At 41.8% G+C, this 21,228-nt stretch overlaps 1 protein-coding gene across 2 annotated transcripts in view; it reads left to right on the top strand.

The window, feature by feature from the left end:
- Positions 1 to 14,273: 14,273 nt before the first annotated feature.
- ZNHIT6 (zinc finger HIT-type containing 6) overlaps positions 14,274 to 21,228 on the top strand; it is a 109,475-nt gene continuing 102,520 nt past the window's right edge. Inside the window, exons 1-4 of one of the 2 annotated variants that reach the window (XM_062191648.1) lie at positions 14,274 to 15,091; positions 16,149 to 16,214; positions 16,307 to 16,413; positions 16,531 to 16,616. In XM_062191648.1, the coding sequence (XP_062047632.1) occupies positions 14,484 to 15,091; positions 16,149 to 16,214; positions 16,307 to 16,413; positions 16,531 to 16,616 (867 nt within the window). In that variant the 5' untranslated portion in view covers positions 14,274 to 14,483. The remainder of the gene's footprint in view (positions 15,092 to 16,148; positions 16,215 to 16,306; positions 16,414 to 16,530; positions 16,617 to 21,228) is intronic. The other variant, XM_062191647.1, reaches the window with a different exon arrangement.

The following is a 21,228-nucleotide window of genomic DNA, read 5'->3' as shown; positions in this document are numbered from 1 at the left end:
TAGCCATCGACCTCACCACTCTTGAAGAACAATGTTTTGTCTGCTCAGCAATTTCCCCCAGGAAAATACCTTCTAGAGTAGGTCCACCTGACTTCAGTGTATTTTCTTCTTCCTATGTAGACTTGGTTGCTTTGGATGATCATTAAATGTATTAAACATCTGGGATGTTTTTTTATTTCTATCGAGATTTGGTAGTTGTTCTCAGTTACAGATTAGGTCTGATAGAAACAATCCTGCTGGAATCCAAAGCAGAAGTTTCCTTATCTGTAAAAGAGTAGAAAAATTCTTGCCTATTATTTCAGTTTTTAGTGACTACTGTAAGGATTTCAGTCTTAAGCTCTAACTTACTATAATCTACTTAGAGCTAATACTGAATTAACTTAAGTGAAATGTATGCTTGAACCCTGTATACTTGCAATAGTACATATACTTCTACTCAATCCCTTCAAACTTTCTGCTATTATTGTCATTATATTTAACAATATACACCTATAATTTTTGTTTTAAGAATTTATATGTTTTTATGATAAGAAGAAACTATGTCTTTAAGTCCAAGTTAGCAATTTCTGAAGAATTTCCCTTGCCATTTTTTGTAGTGACCTGGTGATGAATTTTCTGCTTTTATTTTACCCTTATTTTTGAAGACTACTTTTTCTAGATGCAGAATTCTTGGTTGCATATTTTTTCCAGCAGCTTGGATATGTCCATCCAATATCTTCTGGCAGCCAATGTCTGTGATGAAAAGCTGGCCATTATTCATATTGTTGTTCCCCATTTGTAAAATATCATTTTTCTCATGCTTCTTTCGAGATTTATTTTTATCTTTCTTTGGTTTTCAGCAATTTATCTATGACATGTCTCTGTGTTTACTCTATATTTGCCCCACTTAGGAGTTATTATGTTCAGATCTTAAAGAATCTATGTCATCACAGTGCAACATTTTTCACTTATACTTTCTTGTGTCATATTAATGCTCATACAGTAGCAGTATGGATATTGGAACAAAAAAAACTCACAGAGACAGGTCAAAAGTAAAGTCCATAATTTCACAAATTATATGGTGAACATATTTTTCCATTGGCAAAATAGGCATATTAAAGTTTAAAAGTTATAGTAAGTTGATTTTTTTTTCATTTATTAAACTTTTATTTAATGAATATAAATTTCCAAAGTACAGCTTATGGATTTTTTAAAATCTATCAAATTGGGGCCGGCACTGTGGCATAGCAGGTAAAGTCCCCGTCTTCAATGCCAGCATCCGATATGGGCACTGGTTCGAGTTCCGGCTGCTCCACTTCTGATCCAGCTCTCTGCTTACGGCCTGGGAAAGCAGTAGAAGATGGCCCAAGTACTTGGGCCCCTGCACCCGCATGGGAGACCCAGAAGAAGTTCCTGACTCTTGGCTTCGGATCGGCACAGCTCCGGCCGTTGCAGCCAATTGGGGAGGGAGCCAGCAGATGGAAGACCTCTCACTGCCTCTGTTTCTGCCTCACTGTAATTCTGCCTTTCATATAAACAAAATTTTTTTTTGACAGGCAGAGTGGACAGTGAGAGAGAGAGACAGACAGAGAGAAAGGTCTTCCTTTTGCTGTTGGTTCACCCCCCCCAATGGCCGCCGTGGCCGGCACATCTTGCTGATCCGAAGGCAGGAGCCAGGTGCTTCTCCTGGTCTCCCATGGGGTGCATGGCCCAAGCACTTGGGCCATCCTCCACTGCACTCCCAGGCCATAGCAGAGAGCTGGGCTGGAAGAGGGGCAACCGGGACAGAATACAGCACCCCGACCGGGACTAGAACCCGGTGTGCCGGTTCCACAGGCAGAGGATTAGCCTAGTGAGCTGCGGCACCAGCCCCATATAAACAAATCTTTAAAAAAAAATAAATTTAATTTCTCAATAGGAGATATTAAGTAATAAGACCTTTAGAAGGTATACTCATGAATGAATAAATCCACTCATGCAATTAATGCATTAATGGCTTATCTCAGAGTGGGTCTGCTATAAAAGTCAGTTTGATTAGATCTCTCTCACACACTTCTTGTCTCTCACCAGGCGATGCTCTGAGTCATCCCTGGGCTCTGTCAGCAAAAAGACCATCACCAGATGTGGCCTCTCCACCTTGGAGCAGAACCATGAATCAAAACAAACCTCTTTAACCTCTATAACTCCTTTATAACTTACCCAGTCTGAAATACTGTGTTATTAGGAATGCAACAAGGACTGAGACAGGCAACTGTAAAGTTTGCAAACGTACAATGATTTTAATTTTTTCCATACAGAACATCCTAACCTGTATGAGTTTCAGGCTTTACAAAGCCTAGATTTAACCCCTGCCTTTCACCTTGAATGAAATATAAATGTAATTATTATTATAGGAAGCAAAAGGGTCTGTTGGTTGGCTTGTTCGATGACGTAGCAGTAAAGAGAGGGAATGTGCTGGTGCACAGAAAAGAACTGAGCAGTAGGAGCACAGCGTTTGGCAGCACACACTTTGGCAAAACTCACATTCTGACCAATGTTTGTGTCTCACCCTCCCACACAAGACCAGCAATTTTTATAATTTCAAAAATAATATAAACTAAGTCTTTACTGCATAGTATTCTGCTATAGCAACATACATTTTTCTTTATGATCTATATAGGAATTACCTGTGACAAATGTTATGAAGCTGTTGATACCTCAGCCTGATTAAGCAATCTGTGCTTTGGATTCAGATCCTGGTATAGTTCAAAGCCAAGTTAGAAAAGTGGCACTTTTGTAGAGTAAAGCAACTAATAGGGAATCTGAGCTATTATCTGGGCTATACTCAGCAAATTTTATGACTACACACAAGTAAAAAGAAAAAAAAGAGTAATCTCAGTAATCCATTAAGAATAATTTTATTTGGCCTGCGCCATGGCTCACTTGGCTAATCCCCCGCCTACGGCGCCGGCACCCTGGGTTCTAGTCCCGGTTAGGGCGCTGGGTACTAGTCCCGGGTGCTCCTCTTCCAGTCCAGCTCTTTGCTGTGGCCCGGGAGGGCGAAGGAGGATGGCCCAAGTGCTTGGGTCCCTGCACGCCATGAGAGACCGGAAGACCCAGCTCCTGGCTTCGGATCAGCGCAGTGCTGGCCGTGGTGGCCATTTGGGGAGTGAACCAACGGAAGGAAGACCTTTCTCTCTGTCTCTCTCTCTCTCACTGTCTAACTCTGCCTGGCAAAAAAATAAAAGAAAAAAAGAATAAGAATTTTATTTTAAGTATCTACTTCAGCTCAAATTTAAAGTTGAAATGCAAGAAAGCTCTCTTCTGGAAGCAAACACCGGTTTCATGAAGACATGTCTCCGTGAAAAAAGGCATTCTTCAGAAACAGATACAGAGCTTCCTCAACAACTAGAAACTAAAAATGTATTTGAATTACATTACATGTGCATTCATTTTTTGCCTGAACTTATTCAATTAAAAATAAAACAGATTAAGCCATTTAGTTACTAATACAAATGTCAAGATACTATAGAAAAGATTCAGAGCGGCCGGCACCGCGGCTCAACAGGCTAATCCTCCGCCTGCGGTACCGGCACACTGGGTTCTAGTCCCGGTCGGGGCGCCAGATTCTGTCCCGGTTGCTCCTCTTCCATGCCAGCTCTCTGCTGTGGTCTGGGAAGGCAGTGGAGGATGGCCCAAGTGCTTGGGCCCTGCACCCCATGGGAGACCAGGAGAAGCACCTGGCTCCTGCCTTCGGATCTGCGCGGTGCGCCGGCTACAGTGCGCCGGCCGCGGCGGCCATTGAAGGGTGAACCAATGGCTAAGATCTGTCTCTCTCTCTCTCACTGTCCACTCTGCCTGTCAAAAAAAAAAAAAAAAGATTCAGAGCAAAAATAATTTCTAATTGTTCCTAGATATTTGCTACATAATTCAATATGCCATGAAAAAATATCATGCACTTTACTCTCGAGTCCTCCAATTAAGTAAATAAAAAGTTTCTACAAAACTTAATGGCACTAGTTTGAAGTGAGAAACTAAAACAAGAATTTAAAAGAAATCAGAATTTCTTTGATTCCATAACCAAGTATTATTCTAGTTAGTGAATCTTGCTTCTTTTATATCTCAGTGTTAAAAAGTAATAATAGCAGGCCAGCGCCACGGCTCAATAGGCTAATCCTCCGCCTGTGGCGCCGGCACACCGGGTTCTAGTCCCGGTCGGGGCACCGATCCTGTCCCGGTTGCCTCTCTTCCAGGCCAGCTCTCTGCTGTGGCCAGGGAGTGCAGTGGAGGATGGCCCAAGTGCTTGGGCCCTGCACCCCATGGAGACCAGGAGAAGCACCTGGCTCCTGCCTTCGGATCAGCGCAGCGCACCAGCCATGGCGGCCATTGGAGAGTGAACCAACGGCAAAGGAAGACCTTTCTCTCTGTCTCTCTCTCTCTCTCACTGTCCACTCTGCCTGTCAAAAAAAAAAAAAGTAATAATAGCAATAAATTTCTTAAACAATGTTATAAAATCTTTTTAGAAATCTATTTCACATGCTTCTCTACAGCAAATATTGTGCTTCTGTATTGGGTCCTAAATTCCTCTAATAGTACCCAGTTGTTGGATCCTCCTAAAGGCTCATCAATTATAATTGAACCTCCTAAATCATGACGTATTTGTTTAGTCCAAATAATGTTTTCCAGTAACAGATCCAGCCAATTCTTTGGAAACAGTTCCATGTGTTGTAATAACAGACCCATCCAAATCATAGTATAAGTCACAGTCCCTTGCTTAAGTATAATCACATCCAGACCCATCCTGTGGTTTCATCCCTGACCACTTCTGGAGCTCAACCTTGGAATCCAAGCTCAGGAAATGAGTCTGGCTTTTTGTCACCTACAGTATGAAAAGGTGCAAGCTTCTCTTCAAGGTCTACATGGCCTTAGAAGCCTGTTCTCTGGATTACCTGTCACTTCTCTCTTTTTTCATCAGAGCCAATATGCTGCAACCTTACCTATTTGATGTTCCTGAATATACTATGCTTTCTCATCCCTCTGTCTGGAAAGCTCTCCCTCTGCCTCATCCTGCTGGCTGACTTTGATTCATTCTTCAAGTTAACATCTCAGGAAGCCTCTCCTAACATTCCTTACAGAGAAGTTCATCCCACCTCCACCTAACTGTCACAGTCTATATAATTATAACACTGGCTTCAGTGTTTTGTTTTCGCTGTTGATATATTTGTGCCCCTCACTAAACTGTCAGCTCCCTGAAGGCAAACTGTACATTTCAATGTTTATAATCACACAACACAACACATTATCTAATGCATCCTAGTGCTGAAATCTTTCATGTTTTTACTTCAGTGACTCATGTCTAGACACTGTGCTTTGAATTGGTAGGTCAAGTTGAGTAGAAACTATATGATGTTCTCCCTGATGGGTGACAACTAACCGAGCACCAAAAAGGAAACCTGTTGAAGTGAAATGGACATATGAGAAACAGTGACTTGATCAGCCCTTGCCCTGAATGTTGATGAACAACTTAATACTTTATCCCTTTAAGTATTTTTTGTTCTACTTAATACTATTGTTTGAACTCTGTAAAAATACACAATTATTCTTAAGTGTTTAAATTTAACTGAAAAGTGATCCCTGTTAAATCTAAGAGTGGGAATAAGAGAGGGAGGAGATGTACAATTTGGGACTTGCTCAATCTGACTTGCCCCAAATGGTGGAGTTAGAAACGTGCCAGGGGATTCCAATTCAATCCCATCAAGGTGGCATGTACCAATGCCATCTCACTAGTCCAAGAGATCAATTTCTGTTCACAATTGATCACACTGATAGGTTTAAGAGTCAAAGGGACCACACAAACAAGACTAGTGTCTGCTAATACTAACTGATAGAATCAAAAAGGGAGAGAATGATCCAACATGTGAAGTGGGATACACAGCAGACTCATAGAATGGAAGATGTCCTAAACAGCACTCTGGCCTCAGAATCAGCCCTTAAGGCATTCAGATCTGGCTGAAGAGCTCATGAGAGTATTTTAGGCATGGAAAGCCAAGACATTCTGGCAAATAAAAAAAAAAAAACTAAATGAAAGATCTCTGCGAGTGAGATCCCAGTGGAAAGAACAGGCCATCAAAGGAGGAGGTACCTTTCTCTGAAGGGAGGAGAGAACTTCCACTTTGACTATGGCCTTGTCTAAATATGATCGGAGTTGGCGAACTCAAAAGGCTTCCATAGCCTTGGCAACTCATAACAAGAGCCTCGGGTGATTATTGATGCCATAAACAAGAGTGTCAATTGTTAAGTCAACAACAGGAGTCACTGTGCACTTACTCCCCATGTAGGATCTCTGTCCTTAATGTGTTGTACAATGTGAATTATGCTATAACTAGTACTCAAACAGTACTTTACACTTTGTGTTTCTGTGTGGGTGCAAATTGTTGAAATCTTTACTTAGTATATACTAAATTGATCTTCTGTATATAAAGATAATTGAAAATGAATCTTGATGTGAATGGAATGGGAGAGGGAGCGGGAGATGGGAGGCTTGCGGGTGGGAGGGAAGTTATGGGGGGGGGGAAGCCACTGTAATCCAAAAGCTGTACTTTGGAAATTTATATTTATTAAATAAAAGTTTAAAAAATAGCCATTGTGGATAATGGCTACCATATTAAAAAGTACCATTGTAATGTCTTCACCCAGTGGTTGCAAACATGGCTAGAAGTTTCTAGAAGTACCATATAAACACTTATTAAAATAAAAATTACTCAACAACTCTTTCCATTTTTATTAAGTATCTCTAAGGATACACCGAAAATGTGTTTTTGATCAACTATACCAAGTGATGCTGTTACAACAAGTCATGGCCAAGCATACTGGAATTACTGAATTATTGCAAAGTTATGAATATAACAAAATCCTTAGGCATCTTGAAAAATTTTGAACAATGTCACACAAAACCTAGAAAGAAAGATATTTGGGACACCCCCAGATAATTTCAGAAATTCCTTTCCATACAGAATTGTTGAAGTTTAATCTAGAAACTACTGATTCTTGAAAGGATAACAAACAAAGCTATTGCCTCCTAGAGTCCCCAAGGCAACTCTGACAATGCCATGTACAGGAGCAATGATGGATTTAAAGTCTAGCGGGGCAACTCTGAGAAAACCCTAAGAGATGGAAGGGACTTGGGTCCCCTGGTGGTGAGGTAAAGAAAGCTTGGAATCAAAAACTGCCATTAGAAGAGGAAGTGATGAAATGGAAGGACGGATCTCTGATTGTGTCCTTTTCCACCACACATCACGCTCTGTGTGGTTCATGGCCCACTCCATCTCAAGGTAGACATCAAAACAGCAGGGCCAGTCTAGCACCTGCCCAAGAAGGTAGAAAACTTGGTAAGGGTACAGATTGGCCTGGAACTGTTTTCTTCACTTCCTTCCACACAAGAATCTAGCAGACTGCCAATAGAAGCTAGTAGCTCTTGGAAAAAAGATGGTAAATGAAAGGGTACTGAAAGTTAACGTGGGGACAAATCTTCATGGGAGGGCAGATTTGGCCTACTAGAGCCCATATTTAACAGGCTTTTGACTATAAGGCTCATCTGCTCTCTTATCTTTCTCCCCTCCACCACCAAAAATATCACTAGAAGAATCACAAGCCAAATCCTAGGCGTTTTGATCCTCCTTTCAAATATGAATTACAGCCATGCTTGCTGATACTCCCAAGGGAATATGAGATCACAGGGGAAATTATTACAACATCTGAGTATAAATCCGTGAAAGGCTTTTTTCATAAAAAACTGGATAGTTTATACTAGAGGGACAGAATTAAAGGACCAAAAGAAAAATAAAGTGAAAGATTTTAAATGAGTGAGAAATACCTCTAAGGAGTTAAGGAAGGATATTAGAAATATGGAGTAGAATAATTAGCTGGAAACAATGGCTTTAAAAAATATAGTGATTGATGGGGCTTGTGTTGTAGCATAGAGGGTAAAGCTGCTGCTGGCATCCCACATGGGCACTGATTTTTGTCCTGTCTGCTCCACTTCTGATCCATCTCTCTGCTAATGGCCTACCAAAAGCAGCAGAAGGTGGCCCAAGTTCTTGGCCCCTGCCACCCACATTGGAGACCCAGATGAAGGTCCTGGCTCCTGGCTTTGGCCTGGCCCAGCCCTGACCATTGCAGCCACCTGGAGAGTAAACTAGTAGATATGAGATCTCTCTCCCTCCCCTTCCCCCTTCCGCCTCTACCATCTCTCCCACTCCCTCTCCTTCTCCCCTCTCCCTCTCCCTGGTACACTTTCAAATGAATAAATAAATTTTTGAAAAATATATTGTAATTGAAAAGAATGGCTGGGTTGACTAACAGGTGGGATAATATCAACAAAAAAATAGTACGTACAAGTTGGAAAATAAGGACATGGAATCATAAAAGTTAAAAGGAATGGGGAGAACCCTGAAAAAAAAAATAACCTGACAAAATTACCAGAAAGGAAAAAACTGGTACTGCTTGACATACAAAAGGGTTGCAACCCAGTAAATCCATTGTAAATTGAAACTATAATTCAAAAAAGCACTTGATACAATTAACCCACCAATCAAAATAGTTTATCACCATATTACACTGTAAAATATCCATTATTAACACTTATGATGGTGTGGCTGACTAGGAGTCATGGCTTGTTCCAGCTGTCAAGCATGCCAATAAGATATATATGGCATATTGCTAACCTGGGAAAATATCACAGTTCAAAGTATAGGTTTTCACAAAATATACATTGCTCTCTGTTGTAGTTTGAAAGTAATTTGCCGCCTCTGAAACTCATGTGAAATTTGATTGCCTTTTTTATGATCTTGGGAGACAAGGGTATTTAAGGAGTGAACAATTCAACAACGAATTTTCACTCTTGCAAGATTAGTACAGCACAAGCAGGTTATTAAAAAGTGCGGCTGCCACTCATGTTTCTCCTCTTCTGCATGCCATGTGCCCACTTTACTTCTGTTTTCTGCCATTTGATTACACACAAGACTCTCATCAGATGTGCCCAGCTGATCTTGAACCTCCATCTTACAGAACCAGAATCCAAATAAGGTTCTTTCCCATATATATTTCCTCCCTTTCCCTCTCCCTCTCATTTCACCTCTCCCTCATCCTCCCTCTTCCTCTTCTCCTTGGGTGCAGGGGCCCAAGCACTTGAGCCATCCTCCAATGCTTTCCCAGGCCACAAGCAGAGAGCTCGATCAGAAGAGGAGCAGCCAGGACTTGAACCAGTGTCCAAATGGGATGCTGGTGCTGCAGGCAGAGGCTTAACCTACATCACCATAATGCTGGCCCCACAAGAATGATCTTGAAAAGAAAGCACAATCAAAGCAATGGGTACCAAGAGGCGGAGTGGTCCAATCAAAGCAGGTGTGCCGGCGCCACAAGGCGGAGGATTAGCCTGTTGAGCCACGGCGCCGGCCTTAAACAAGAAAATCTTTAAAGACATGCATTTGTCTTCAATTAGTAATGTTAAAGATTGCTTTGAGCTGGTTAAATTCAAGGACCCTAAGTTCTTTAGGGGCAGACTAAATGGCCTGTCTCACTGCTTACAAAAGTGTCATAAACTTGATGGAGCTTATGTTAAAAAATAAAGTTCATATTTTTAATTTGTATTTTTAATTTCTTTTTCCCATGCTTTTTGAAGTCTCTTTGTAAATATAGCACAAGACATGCAAAAACTTGCATATGTATACTGAAATCTACAGAGCATAGTTAAGTGAAATTAAAGACTTTCTAAATAAATGGGCAACTTTCCATTTTCATTGCTTTTAAGACATGCTATCGTTAGGATGCCAATTCTCCCCAAATTGATATATGTATTCCACAAAATCTCCACCAAAATCCCAGCAAGCTCTTTTTGTAGAAATTGATTTACTGGTAACATTTATATTGACATATAGAGAACCTAGAATAGCCAATAAAATTTTCAGTAAGAAAAACTTACACTACCTGGCTTGGAAATTTACTAGAGTTATGATCAAGAGAGTGTGCACTGGTGTAGGATATACATGTAGATCAGTGAACAGAATATAAAGACCATAAATAATATCCTCATATTTAAAATCAAGTGACTTTTTAAAAGGTTAAGGTAGTTCAAGGGGAAAGGAAACTTTTCAACAAATGATGCTTTGACATAAAATACCCACATATTTAAAAAGAACTTAAATCACTAGAAAAGAAAACTAAAATTGGATTATTGACCTAAATTTGATAGCTAATACTATATATTCTAGAAAACAGAGGAGAGAAAATGTTCAAAATCTTGGGCTAGGAAAAAATATTAGTGTTACATGAAAAAATTCATTTAAAAATGATGAATTGCATTTGATTGAAATGTAACACTTTTGGCCGGCGCCGTGGCTCAACAGGCTAATCCTCCACCTTGTGGCGCCAGCACACCGGGTTCTAGTCCCGGTCGGGGTGCCGGATTCTGTCCCGGTTGCCCCTCTTCCAGGCCAGCTCTCTGCTGTGGCCAGGGAGTGCAGTGGAGGATGGCCCAAGTGCTTGGGCCCTGCACCCGCATGGGAGACCAGGAGAAGTACCTGGCTCCTGCCTTCGGATCAGCGTGGTGCGCTGGCCACAGCGTGCCTGCCGCGGCGGCCATTGGAGGGTGAAACAACGGCAAAGGAAGACCTTTCTCTCTGTCTTTCTCTCTCACTGTCCACTCTGCCTGTCGAAAGAAATGTAACACTTTTGCACTGTAAAAATTCAACTAAGAAAATGACAAGCCATAGACTGGGGGAAAATTTCTGCTAACCATATGAGGACTTGGCATTATTGATCTATTTCTATGTAACAATTAACTATAAACTTAGCAGTTTAAAAAATTTATTATTTCACACAGCTTCTGGGTGTCAGGAATCTGAGTGCAGCTGCTGGCCACATCTATAATCATGTCAAAGCTGGATAAGTAATGGAGAATTTTCTTCCAAGCTCACTCACATAACAATCTGCAGGCCTCGGTTACTTGCTAGTTGCTGGCCAGTATATTAGCTTTTGCGGGCTGCTATAATAAAATAGAACACACTGAATGGCTTACACTACAAAAATTTAATTTCTCATAGTTCAGTGAGCTAGACGTCCAAGACGAAGATGTCAGCAGATTTGTTGTTTTGCTTCTGGGGCCTCTCTTGAGGGCACACAGAGGCACCTTCTCCCTGAACCTCCACATGGTCCCTTCCCAGTGTGCACATCCATGGTGCCTCTTGTTGCATCCAAATTGCCTTTTCTAAATGGGTACCACTCAGACTGGATTAGGGCCAGCCTAACAGCCTCATTTTAGCTTTATCACTTCTTTAAGTGCCCTACCTCCAAATATAACTACATTCTGAATTTTGCAGGGACACAACTCAATAACAGTCAAAAACTTCAGCTTCCTACGACATGGAACTACAAGATTTCTCACAACTTGGCAGCTTGCTTCCCCAAGACTGAGGGGTCTAACAAAGAAAACAAAAGAGCCAGTGTCTAAGACTGAAAGCGCAGCCTTTTTTTTCCAAACCTAATTTTGGAGATGACATAATATTTCTTCTGTCTATATGCTTTCAGTAACATACACCAGTCCTGGAACACTTGTAATACTGTATGAATATTCTATATAGTAATATGAATATTAGGTGGAGAATCACGGAGAAACACCTTGGCAACTGATTTGTATTCATAATATATAAAGAACTACTATGAATGCAATTTGATAATAAAAAGGGAAATAGGGGCAGGCATCCAGTGCCACAGTCAAGACACTGCTTGGGACACCCATGTCCCATATTGGAGTGCCTGGGTTTAAGTCTCAGTTCTGCTTCCAGTTCCAGCTTCCTGCTAACACATACCCTAGGGGAAAGTCATAATGGCTCAAGTAGTTGGTCCCTGTCATTCATGTGGGAGATCCAGATTTAGTCCCAGCTCTTATGTTCAGCTTGGCTCAGCCCTGGCTGTTGTAGACATGTGGGGAATGAACCAGCACATGACATATTCTCCCTCCTCTCTCCCTCTCTCTGTCTTTCAATAAAGTAAATAAGTAAATAATTTTAGAAAAAGATCAATAAGCTCACTAAAATGGGCAAGAAATTTGAATTGATGTTTCATTAAAGAAAATATATGAATGATCAGTTAGTATATGGACAGATGCTCAACATCAGTAGTCATTAATGAAATGCAAATTAAATTTACAATAAGATACCACTACACACTGATAATAAAAAAAAACTGACAATTTCAAGTGTTGGCAAGGATGTGGAGGAGCTGGAATCTTTAGCCAGTGGAAATGTAAAACAGTATAGCTACTTGCAAACCTTTTAATAATTTTTATTTTATTTTTATTTATTTAAAAGGCAGAGGAGAGAGAGAGAGACAGGAAGATCCTCTATCTGCTGGTCTATTCCCAAATGCCCATAGCATCCAGGGTCTGGTCAGGCCACAGTCAGGAGCCCAAAACTCAATCTTTTTCACATAGGTGGCAGGGACCCAGGAACTTGAGCCATCACTTGCTGCCTCTTGCGATGCATAGTGTGAACTGTTGTGCCAAATGTCTGTCCCAGCAGAGCTATTTTCAAAAACAACTTGCCCATTCTTAAAACTTACAATATGACCCAACAACTCCATCCTAAGTATCTGCTTAAGGACAGAGAAAACATGTCCACATAAAGACTTGCCTATGAATGCAGAAGCACAGTTATTCATAATAGCCCAACTGGAAATGATCTAAATGTCTATCACATGAGTGACCAAACATAGTATACTCACACAATGGAATACTGTTCATCAACTAAACTCTCCAAACTTATTTCAGTGCTCTGTCCAGTGCCCCAACTAAGACTTCAAAACTACCTTCCTTCTATTTGGTGCAGCTGGAAATCGCCACTTAGGACATTTGCATCCTATATCAGACTGCCTTGTTGATTCCAGGTCCTCTGCTTCCACTCCAGCTTCCTGCAATGCAGCCCAGGAGGCAGCAGATGATGGTACAAGCTCACACGGGAGACCCAGATTGAGTTCCATGCTCCTGACTTCAGCCTGGCCGTCCCTGGTTGTTGCAGACATTTTGGGGGAAAAAACAGACTGAAGATCTCTGTCCCTCTACTTTTCAAACAAAATAAAAACAAATAAAAAAAAATCCTATTCCCTAATGTGTAAATGCCCTGCAAAGGAATAAGAGTCTGATAGGGTAGCACAAAGCAGTGCACTTAAGAAACCATTATTTTTAAAGTTACTCATGCAGCAAGGTAAATATGTATCTCACAGACACTAAGCAAACATTAGCTAAGAGTGCTTAATGCCAGCAATTAATAATGGTAATTTTTAGAAGTACTAAAAAAAGATGTAAGGGTGGTTTTGGTTTTTGTGTGAGTATATATATGTTTAGTTTTACGCCTAGGCATTGGAATTTTGTCCTACTCTTTAAATATACACATAGGGGCCAGCGCTGTGGCGCATTGGGTTAAAGCCCTGGACTGAAGCACTGGCATCCCATATGGGTGCCGGTTCTAGTCTGGGCTGCTCCTCTGCCAATCCAGATCTCTGCTGTGGCCTGAGAAAGCAGTAGAAGATGGCCCAAGTCCTTGGGCCCCTGCACCCGCGTGGGAGACCCAAGGGAAGCTCCTGGCTCCTGGCTTTGGATCAGTGAAGTGCAGGCTGTTGCAGCCATCTGGGGAGTGAATCAGCGGATGGAAGACCTCTCTTCTGTGTCTCTACCTCTCTCTGTAACTCTTTCAAATAAATAAAAATAAATTAAATAAATCTTTAAAAATAATATAAAGTGTTCTTTCAGTGAACCTATAGAATATTGGCACTGGGGAACAGATATGAGGGCTGTTTAAAGTGTTGAAAGAATCAAACTCAGCGTCCCTTCTATCTGAAACCTATCACGATTCCTAGTAATATCGACCACCACATACTGAGTTTGTGTTAAATCACTGCTAGCTGGTTCTCACGCATGACTTCATCTTCGCGGGAGCATTAGGAAGGCTGCAATACCAACCTTGGCACTGAAGAGACTGAGGCTTGGAAAGGTGTAACTTTGCGTGTCCTCTATTTTTATAGATTGGATTTAACTGCTGATACAGATTAGGGTGGGGCTTCACATTTCACGACTGCAAGCGTTCAGATTCCCTCTCCTTATGCCGAGAACGTCAAGCTTCGCACTGGGGAAGCGGAGTGCAGGCCCGCTACCCACCGGCTCCAGCGTGCACCGAAGCCCCGCCCCAGAGGCGGGAGTCCCACGGGGCGTGGCCTCTTGCCCGCCCGCTCAGAGGATCCGGGAAGGACCGCCGCAGAGCCGTAAAGAGCGCTAAAAGTCGTAAAGTGGCGAAGTGCGGAAGCGTGGTTTTACGGCGGTCCCGGAGATGTAAATCACAGGCGTTTTCGGCTTCTGCGTGCCGGTGTGGTACGCACGTGGGAAGGTTTCTGTGTTGGCAGCTGGTAATTCTTGCTGCTCGCGTGGAGCGCCCACATTGCAAGACGGAGTGACGGCGGAGGCCGGCGGCCGTGAGCTGATGGAGTTCGCTGCGGAAAGTGGAGGGACCTCGGAAGGAGGTCTCCAGAGGGTAGCTGAGGGGGCGCGGCTCTGTCCGGAGTCAGGTAGGGAGAGAGCCAGGGACTTACCTGGGATGCCAGATGGACTGACAGAAGTGAGGAAGACAGAGGATGAAGAGGAGGGGGGTGGGCAAAGGGCAGAGGAAATGCGAATGGACTTGACGGTTGTGAAGCAAGAAATGATGGACTGGTCGGATGCAGAAGAAGGCGTGACGGGTGGCCAGGGGGTAAAGCAGGAGGCGGAGGATGAGAAAGCAGGCGTATTGGAGGTGAAGCAGGAGGTGGAAAACCACAGTTTGTTGGTGAAAAAAGAGAAGGTGGATGAACTAGAGGTGAAGGAAGAGAAGATAGACTGGCCGGAAGTGAAGGGAGAGAGGGAGGCCACGTTGGAGATAAAAGAGGAGATGTGTGTTGGGTCCAGCGTAAAAGAGGAGGAGGTGGTCGACGGGGAGCATGTGAAAGAAGAGAAGGATTTCCTGGAGAAAGAAGTGACGGATGACTCAAAGGTGAACGAAGAGCCGCAGGTGAACGCCCCGGTGGGCTGCAAGCGGAAGCTGGCCATGTCGAGGTAGGGCAGCGGGAAAACCCGTTGAGGCAGTAGAGCTGTGGAGTCCTGTGTTGCCCAGAGTGAAGGAACCCACCATCCGCAGAAGGTGGAGTAAGGAACAGTAGGCGCAAGTTTGGTTTCCCGGAGTCTGAGTCGATTCCAGGAGGGAAGGGGTTGGAAAGGGAGAGGTGTTGCCAGCCAGGAGATCCAGTGGCAGTGCCTAATGAGTCGTGACCAAGTTAGGAAGTAAAAACTCTGGGGACCAGAAGACCCTTTGGAGCCAGATCTGCTAACTTAATAACGTTCTTGACTCCTTATTTTTTTGTGAGAGAACTGAGACGAGGGAGTCTAATAAAGCCAACAGTGACAAAGTGGGCTATGTTAAAATTAGACCAAAATGCAGTTGAACTCAGCTGTCAAGCTTCTATATGGGTATGGTGAACGTGTGATCATGTGACAACATGGGAAATCAGTAATCGTCAGATTCTTGGGAACATTGCTGTCTAGAACACCGTGGGCCAAATAGAAGAAATGTAGTTATGTGGTCAGCATTCAGAACTTCTAGAAGAGCAGGTGACAATAACTGATGGGTAGTAGCATTTCTAGATTATTTTGATTCCCATCCTAGGTTAGGATTGGAGTTGAGGAAAAAAGATGCTACAGCTACCTTCTAAATTTGACTGGGTCTACTACTGCATTCTATTTCTTGTGTGTGTGCTTTTAAAATATAAAAACATAGCCCATAGTTTGGACCTCTGGCACACACTTACTATTAGATTGCCAGGAATTACAAGTTAAAATACTAGTGAATAATCCCATCTCTGATTAATGTAGGAAAAAAAAAATCAAAACACATTTTTTTGAATTATGTGTCATTAACATTATAATTGTAGTGGTTATTTGGACACAGTTTCTAGGATTTTCAAACTGAAAGGTATTTAGTATCTTATCAGATTACTTTTACTTTATTCATTATATAACTAGAAATTGTAACATTTGAATCCGCATTCAAAGTTTATAAGTAGGTAAGTAGAATTAATGTTTAATAAGTCAGTAAGTTCTGTGTGAACTTTTATAGGTGTGAAACTTGTGGTACAGAAGAAGCAAAGTACAGATGTCCACGTTGTATGCGATACTCCTGCAGGTATGTATGTCACTTCTTTCCTTATTACCTGTGCCTTTACCTGTGTCTTTCTTGCTTCAAAATATAAAAGCACTTCCTCTTTGTTTCTTCAGTTTGCCCTGTGTAAAGAAACATAAAGTGGAACTGACATGTAATGGAGTTAGAAATAAAACTGCATATGTTTCCATACAACAGTTTACTGAAATGAATCTACTAAGTGGTAAGCCATCTTAAATGTATATATATATATATATATATGTAGCAGGTTGATGTCTACCCGTCACTAGTAGATGTCATTTGTTTATTTTCTAATTAAAATTTCTAATTGAAATTTTAGATTATAGATTTTTGGAAGATGTGGCAAGAACAGCAGACCATATTTCTAGAGATATTTTCTTAAAAAGACCAATAAGCAATAAACATGTAAGTATCCTAATTTCTTCCAGTTATATTTTCTTCCACTTTCATTTTTTCCCCCTTAATAAGTATATTAAGTGACTGCTGTGGTTTGAGCTATTATAGTTACTAGGGCTACAGTAGTAACCAAAAATATTATAGAATTTATATTATACTGGGACAGAGAAGAAATGAGTGGGAGAGACAGAAGGTGAATAGAGAAACAAATGTAATTTCAGAGAAGTTAAATGCTTATAAAATATATAGTTCATGAGATTAAAGATAATGAAAATGCTATTTGTTGGAAGATAATCAAAGTACTATTTTCAATACAGTGGTCAGCAAAAGCACTGAGAGAGATTTCCATAGTGATCTGAATGCTAGGAAAGAGGTGGTCATGTGACTGACTTGAGGCAGACTGTTAAGGTAGAGATGAATGCAAAAGTAAGCATCTGTGAAACAAGGTTGGTTTGTTCAGGGAATTAAAAGAGGGGCAGAGTGACTGAAGTAAGGAAGGAAGAGCATATGGAGCAGGGAGTTAGGGAAACCAGGGTGTTCCGAATGCAGTCTAAGGAAAAATGGAAAGTTTTGGTTATTAACAAGTGATTCGAGTCCAGTTTTGAAGGAAGTGCTAGCAGGACTTATTGTTCTGATAAATTTGATTTTCATACTCTTGCATCCCCTTTTCATTCCTTAAGCACTTTGTAAAATCTGAAATGTTTTCCCAAGTAATATTGTTCTAAATCTTTGTTATTTCTGTCTTAAATCACATCACATAATTATGTTCATTTTTCAGAACATTTTAGTATTGAATAATTTTAATATCAGTTAAATAACTTACTTACAGATATGACATTACCCATATTTTGTAGAGATTTTATTTGAGAGGCAGAGTTGCATACCATCCACTGGTTCACTCCCTAAGTGACCACAATGGCCAAAGCTGAGACTATCTGAAGCCAGGAGCCAGGAGCTGCTTCTGGTCTCCAATACGGGTGCAGGGGCCCAAGCACTTGAGCCATCTTCTACTGCTTTCCCAGGCCATAGCAGAGAGCTGGATCAGAAGAGGAGCACTGGGACAGGAACCAGCATCCATATGAATGCCAGTGCCACAGGGGGATGCTTAACCTGCTACACCGCATCGCCAGCTCTGACATTACACATATCTTGAAACTACTGTTGATCGACTATTTTTTCTCAAGTTTAATTAGTTATAATTAAAATTCTACCTGAAGACAAATTAATTTTTGATTATGAAATAAGCATACATGTAAAAAATCATGAATTAGAAATACAGTTTAATGAATAATTATAAAGTGACCATGTTTATATCTACCCATGTGTAGAATTAGACCATAACCAGCTTTCCAAAAAGTTGCCTGCCAATTTCTTGTGCTCTTCCTTCATCTCTTTTCATTTCTGAATGTTGTCTCTTAGGTTCATGCCCCAGTTTATGTGTCCATTCTTTTGTTCTTGGACTTTTGTTTTCTCTTTAATGACAAAAAATTTAGAAACTATACTACTATGAACACTTGTGCTTTTGAATTACAGTTTGTGGGGGCTGGTGCAGTGGTGTAGTGGATAAAGCTACCGCCTGCAGTGCTGGCATCCCATATGGGTGCTGGTTCGAATCCTGGCTGCTCTACTTCCCACACAGCTCTCTGCTATGGCCTGGGAAAGCAGTGGAAGATGGCCCAAGTCCTTGGGCCCCTATAATTGCGTGGGAGACCCAGAAGAAGCTCCTGGCTCCTGGCTTTGGATCAGCTCTGTTCTGACTGTTGCAGCCAATTGGGGAGTGAGCCAGCAGATTGAAGATCTCTCTCTCTCTCTCTGCCTCTCTTCTCTTTAAAAAAATCTCTCTTTTAAAAAAAAAATCTCTTTAAAAAAAAAAGGTTTATTTATTTATTTGAAGGTCAGAGTTACAGAGAGAGGAGAGAGAGAAAGAAGAGTCTTCCATCCACTGGTTTACTCCCCAATTGGCTGTAATGGCCGGAGCTGGGCGGATCCGAAGCCAGGAGCCAGGAGCTTCTTCTGGGTCTCCCACGCAGGTGCAGGGTCCCAAGCACTTGGGCCATCTTCTACTGCTTTCCCAAGCCATAGCAGAGAGCTGGATTGGAAGAGGAACAGCCAGGTCTCGAACCGGCGCCCATATGGGATGCCAGCACTTCAGGCCAGGGTGTTAACCCACTGCGCCACAGAGACAGCCCCAAATAAAAAAATCTTAAAAAAAAAAAAAAAGAAAGAATTACAGTTTACATGTGCACATGTTTTTTCCTGGTATTTGTACTTGGGTGAGGAATTTCTTTTTATTCTTTTTTTTTTTTTTTTTTAACTTTTTGACAGGCAGAGTGGACAGTGAGAGAGAGAGACAGAGAGAAAGGTCTTCCTTTGCCGTTGGTTCACCCTCCAATGGCCGCTGCGGCCAGCACGCTGCACCGCGCTGATCTGATGGCAGGAGCCAGGTGCTTCTCCTGGTCTCCCATGGGGTGCAGGGCCCAAGCACTTGGGCCGTCCTCCACTGCACTCCTGGGCCACAGCAGAGAGCTGGCCTGGAAGAGGGGCAACCAGGACAGAATCCGGTGCCCCGACCGGGACTAGAACCCGGTGTGCCGGCACTGCAAGGCAGAGGATTAGCTGTTGAGCTACGGCGCCGGCCCTGGGTGAGGAATTTCTTTGTGTGGAGTATTCATACCTTCATCTTCAGTTTGTCTAATTGACATCAAGTCCTTTTCTAAAATGGTTATACCAGTTTGCACCCCCACCAGAAGTGTGTAAATGTATGTATTGTCACATTCTCTCTAATACTTTTTAGTCAGAACTTTTGTCAGTCTGATGACTATGTAATTTTTTGTGATTTAAAATTTCCACAAGCCTTTTGGTTTTTAGAATTATAGGGAGTAAGGAATATCTTCATCTGCTAGTTTGCTCCCCAATGACCACAACAGCAGGGTCTGGGCCAGGCCAAAAGCTAGGAGCTGGGGACTCCATCCAGGTCTCCCATGTGGGTAGCAGGGGCCTAATTACTTGAGCCATTTCCCACTGCCTTCCCAGGTGCATTAGCAAGGAGCTAGGGGGAAAGTGGAGCAGCCAGGACTCTTAACTGGTGCTCATATGTGATGCTGATGGCCATGTTGGCTCCTTAACTTTGCCGTCTGATTCTGGGAATGGTTAAACACTCTTCAAACATTTTACTTATTTCTATGGACTTCCTCTTTTGTGGCATGCCTGTTCAAGTCTTTTGCTCATCTTTTCATTTGTTAACTTTCTTTACCCTGCTGGTTTATAAAAATCTTTGTATTTCTTGGATCCTAGTTAATAACTGATCATATGTTACAGGTGTCTTCTTTCTGTGGCTTACTTTTTCACTCTATAGTGTCTTTGGAGAAAAATATTATTAAATTTTAATAAGCCGCCGGCGCAGTGGCTCAACAGGCTAATCCTCCGCCTTGCGGCGCCGGCACACCGGGTTCTAGTCCCGGTCGGGGCGCCGGATTCTATCCCGGTTGCCCCTCTTCTAGGCCAGCTCTCTGTTGTGGCCCAGGAGTGCAGTGGAGGACGGCCCAAGTGCTTGGGCCCTGCACCCCATGGGAGACCAGGAGAAGCACCTGGCTCCCGCCATCGGATCAGCGCGGTGCAGCATGCTGGCCGCAGTGGCCATTGAAGGGTGAACCAACGCCAAAGGAAGACCTTTCTCTCTGTCTGTCTCTCTCTCACTGTGCACTCTGCCTGTCAAAAAAAAAAATTTAATAAGCCAAATTTATCATTTGTTTTCTTAAAGTTAATAGTTATATGTGTTTATAAAGAAATTCTTCCCTATTTTGAAGTTATGAAGATATTCTCCTGTAATTATTTTCTGAAAGCATATAGTATTATATTTCACATGTATGTCCTTTAAACTGCCTGCAGTTGATCTTGTAAAGTAGAAGTCCCCTTGACTTTCCATAAGGATAATCCAGTTCTTCACACTAATATTTCAAAGTTCATCCTTTCTTTACTGCTCTGCAGGACCACCTTTGTCATATATCAAGCATTCGGATGCTTGGGACAGAATCAGGTCTGTCTATTCCGTTCTGTTGGTTTACTTATCTATACTTTATTGTAGTGGTTTTCGTATGCAAATTAAATAAATTTAAATGACACATAATAATTCTACATATTTATAGGATATAGTGTGTTGTTTAGATACACATATACAATGAGTAATGATCAAAACCCAGTAATTTATATACCCAACTTCTCAAACATTTTCTATTAGGACCATTCAAAATCAATCCTTCTAGCTATTTGGAAACCTACAGTAAATTATTGTTAACTAGTTATCCCACTGAGCAATAAAACACTAGAACTTCTTCCACCTATGTTACTGTGTTTTTGTACCCATCACCAACCTCTCTCTGTCCTCTCTAATTGTAGTTTTTTAACTGAAATTTGTTAGTCCCCCTATTTTACTCATTGGTGAGAGTATAGCTATTCAGTGCTGTTTGCATTTGTTCGGGTTTCCTTTAACATCTCTTTGTGTGTAATTTTCTCAGTAAATGTCTTACATGTGTTTGTTAGAATTCTTCCTGAGCACTTAATTTTTGCTGCTGTTTTAACTGGGCATCTTTTAAATTTTTTATTATCTGTTGGTGTAATGTGA

The sequence above is a fragment of the Lepus europaeus genome, chromosome 5, assembly GCF_033115175.1.
Source record: "Lepus europaeus isolate LE1 chromosome 5, mLepTim1.pri, whole genome shotgun sequence".
NCBI lineage: Eukaryota > Metazoa > Chordata > Mammalia > Lagomorpha > Leporidae > Lepus > Lepus europaeus.
Note: the sequence above shows the minus strand (reverse complement) of the source record. Positions and strands in the feature narration are given on the sequence as shown.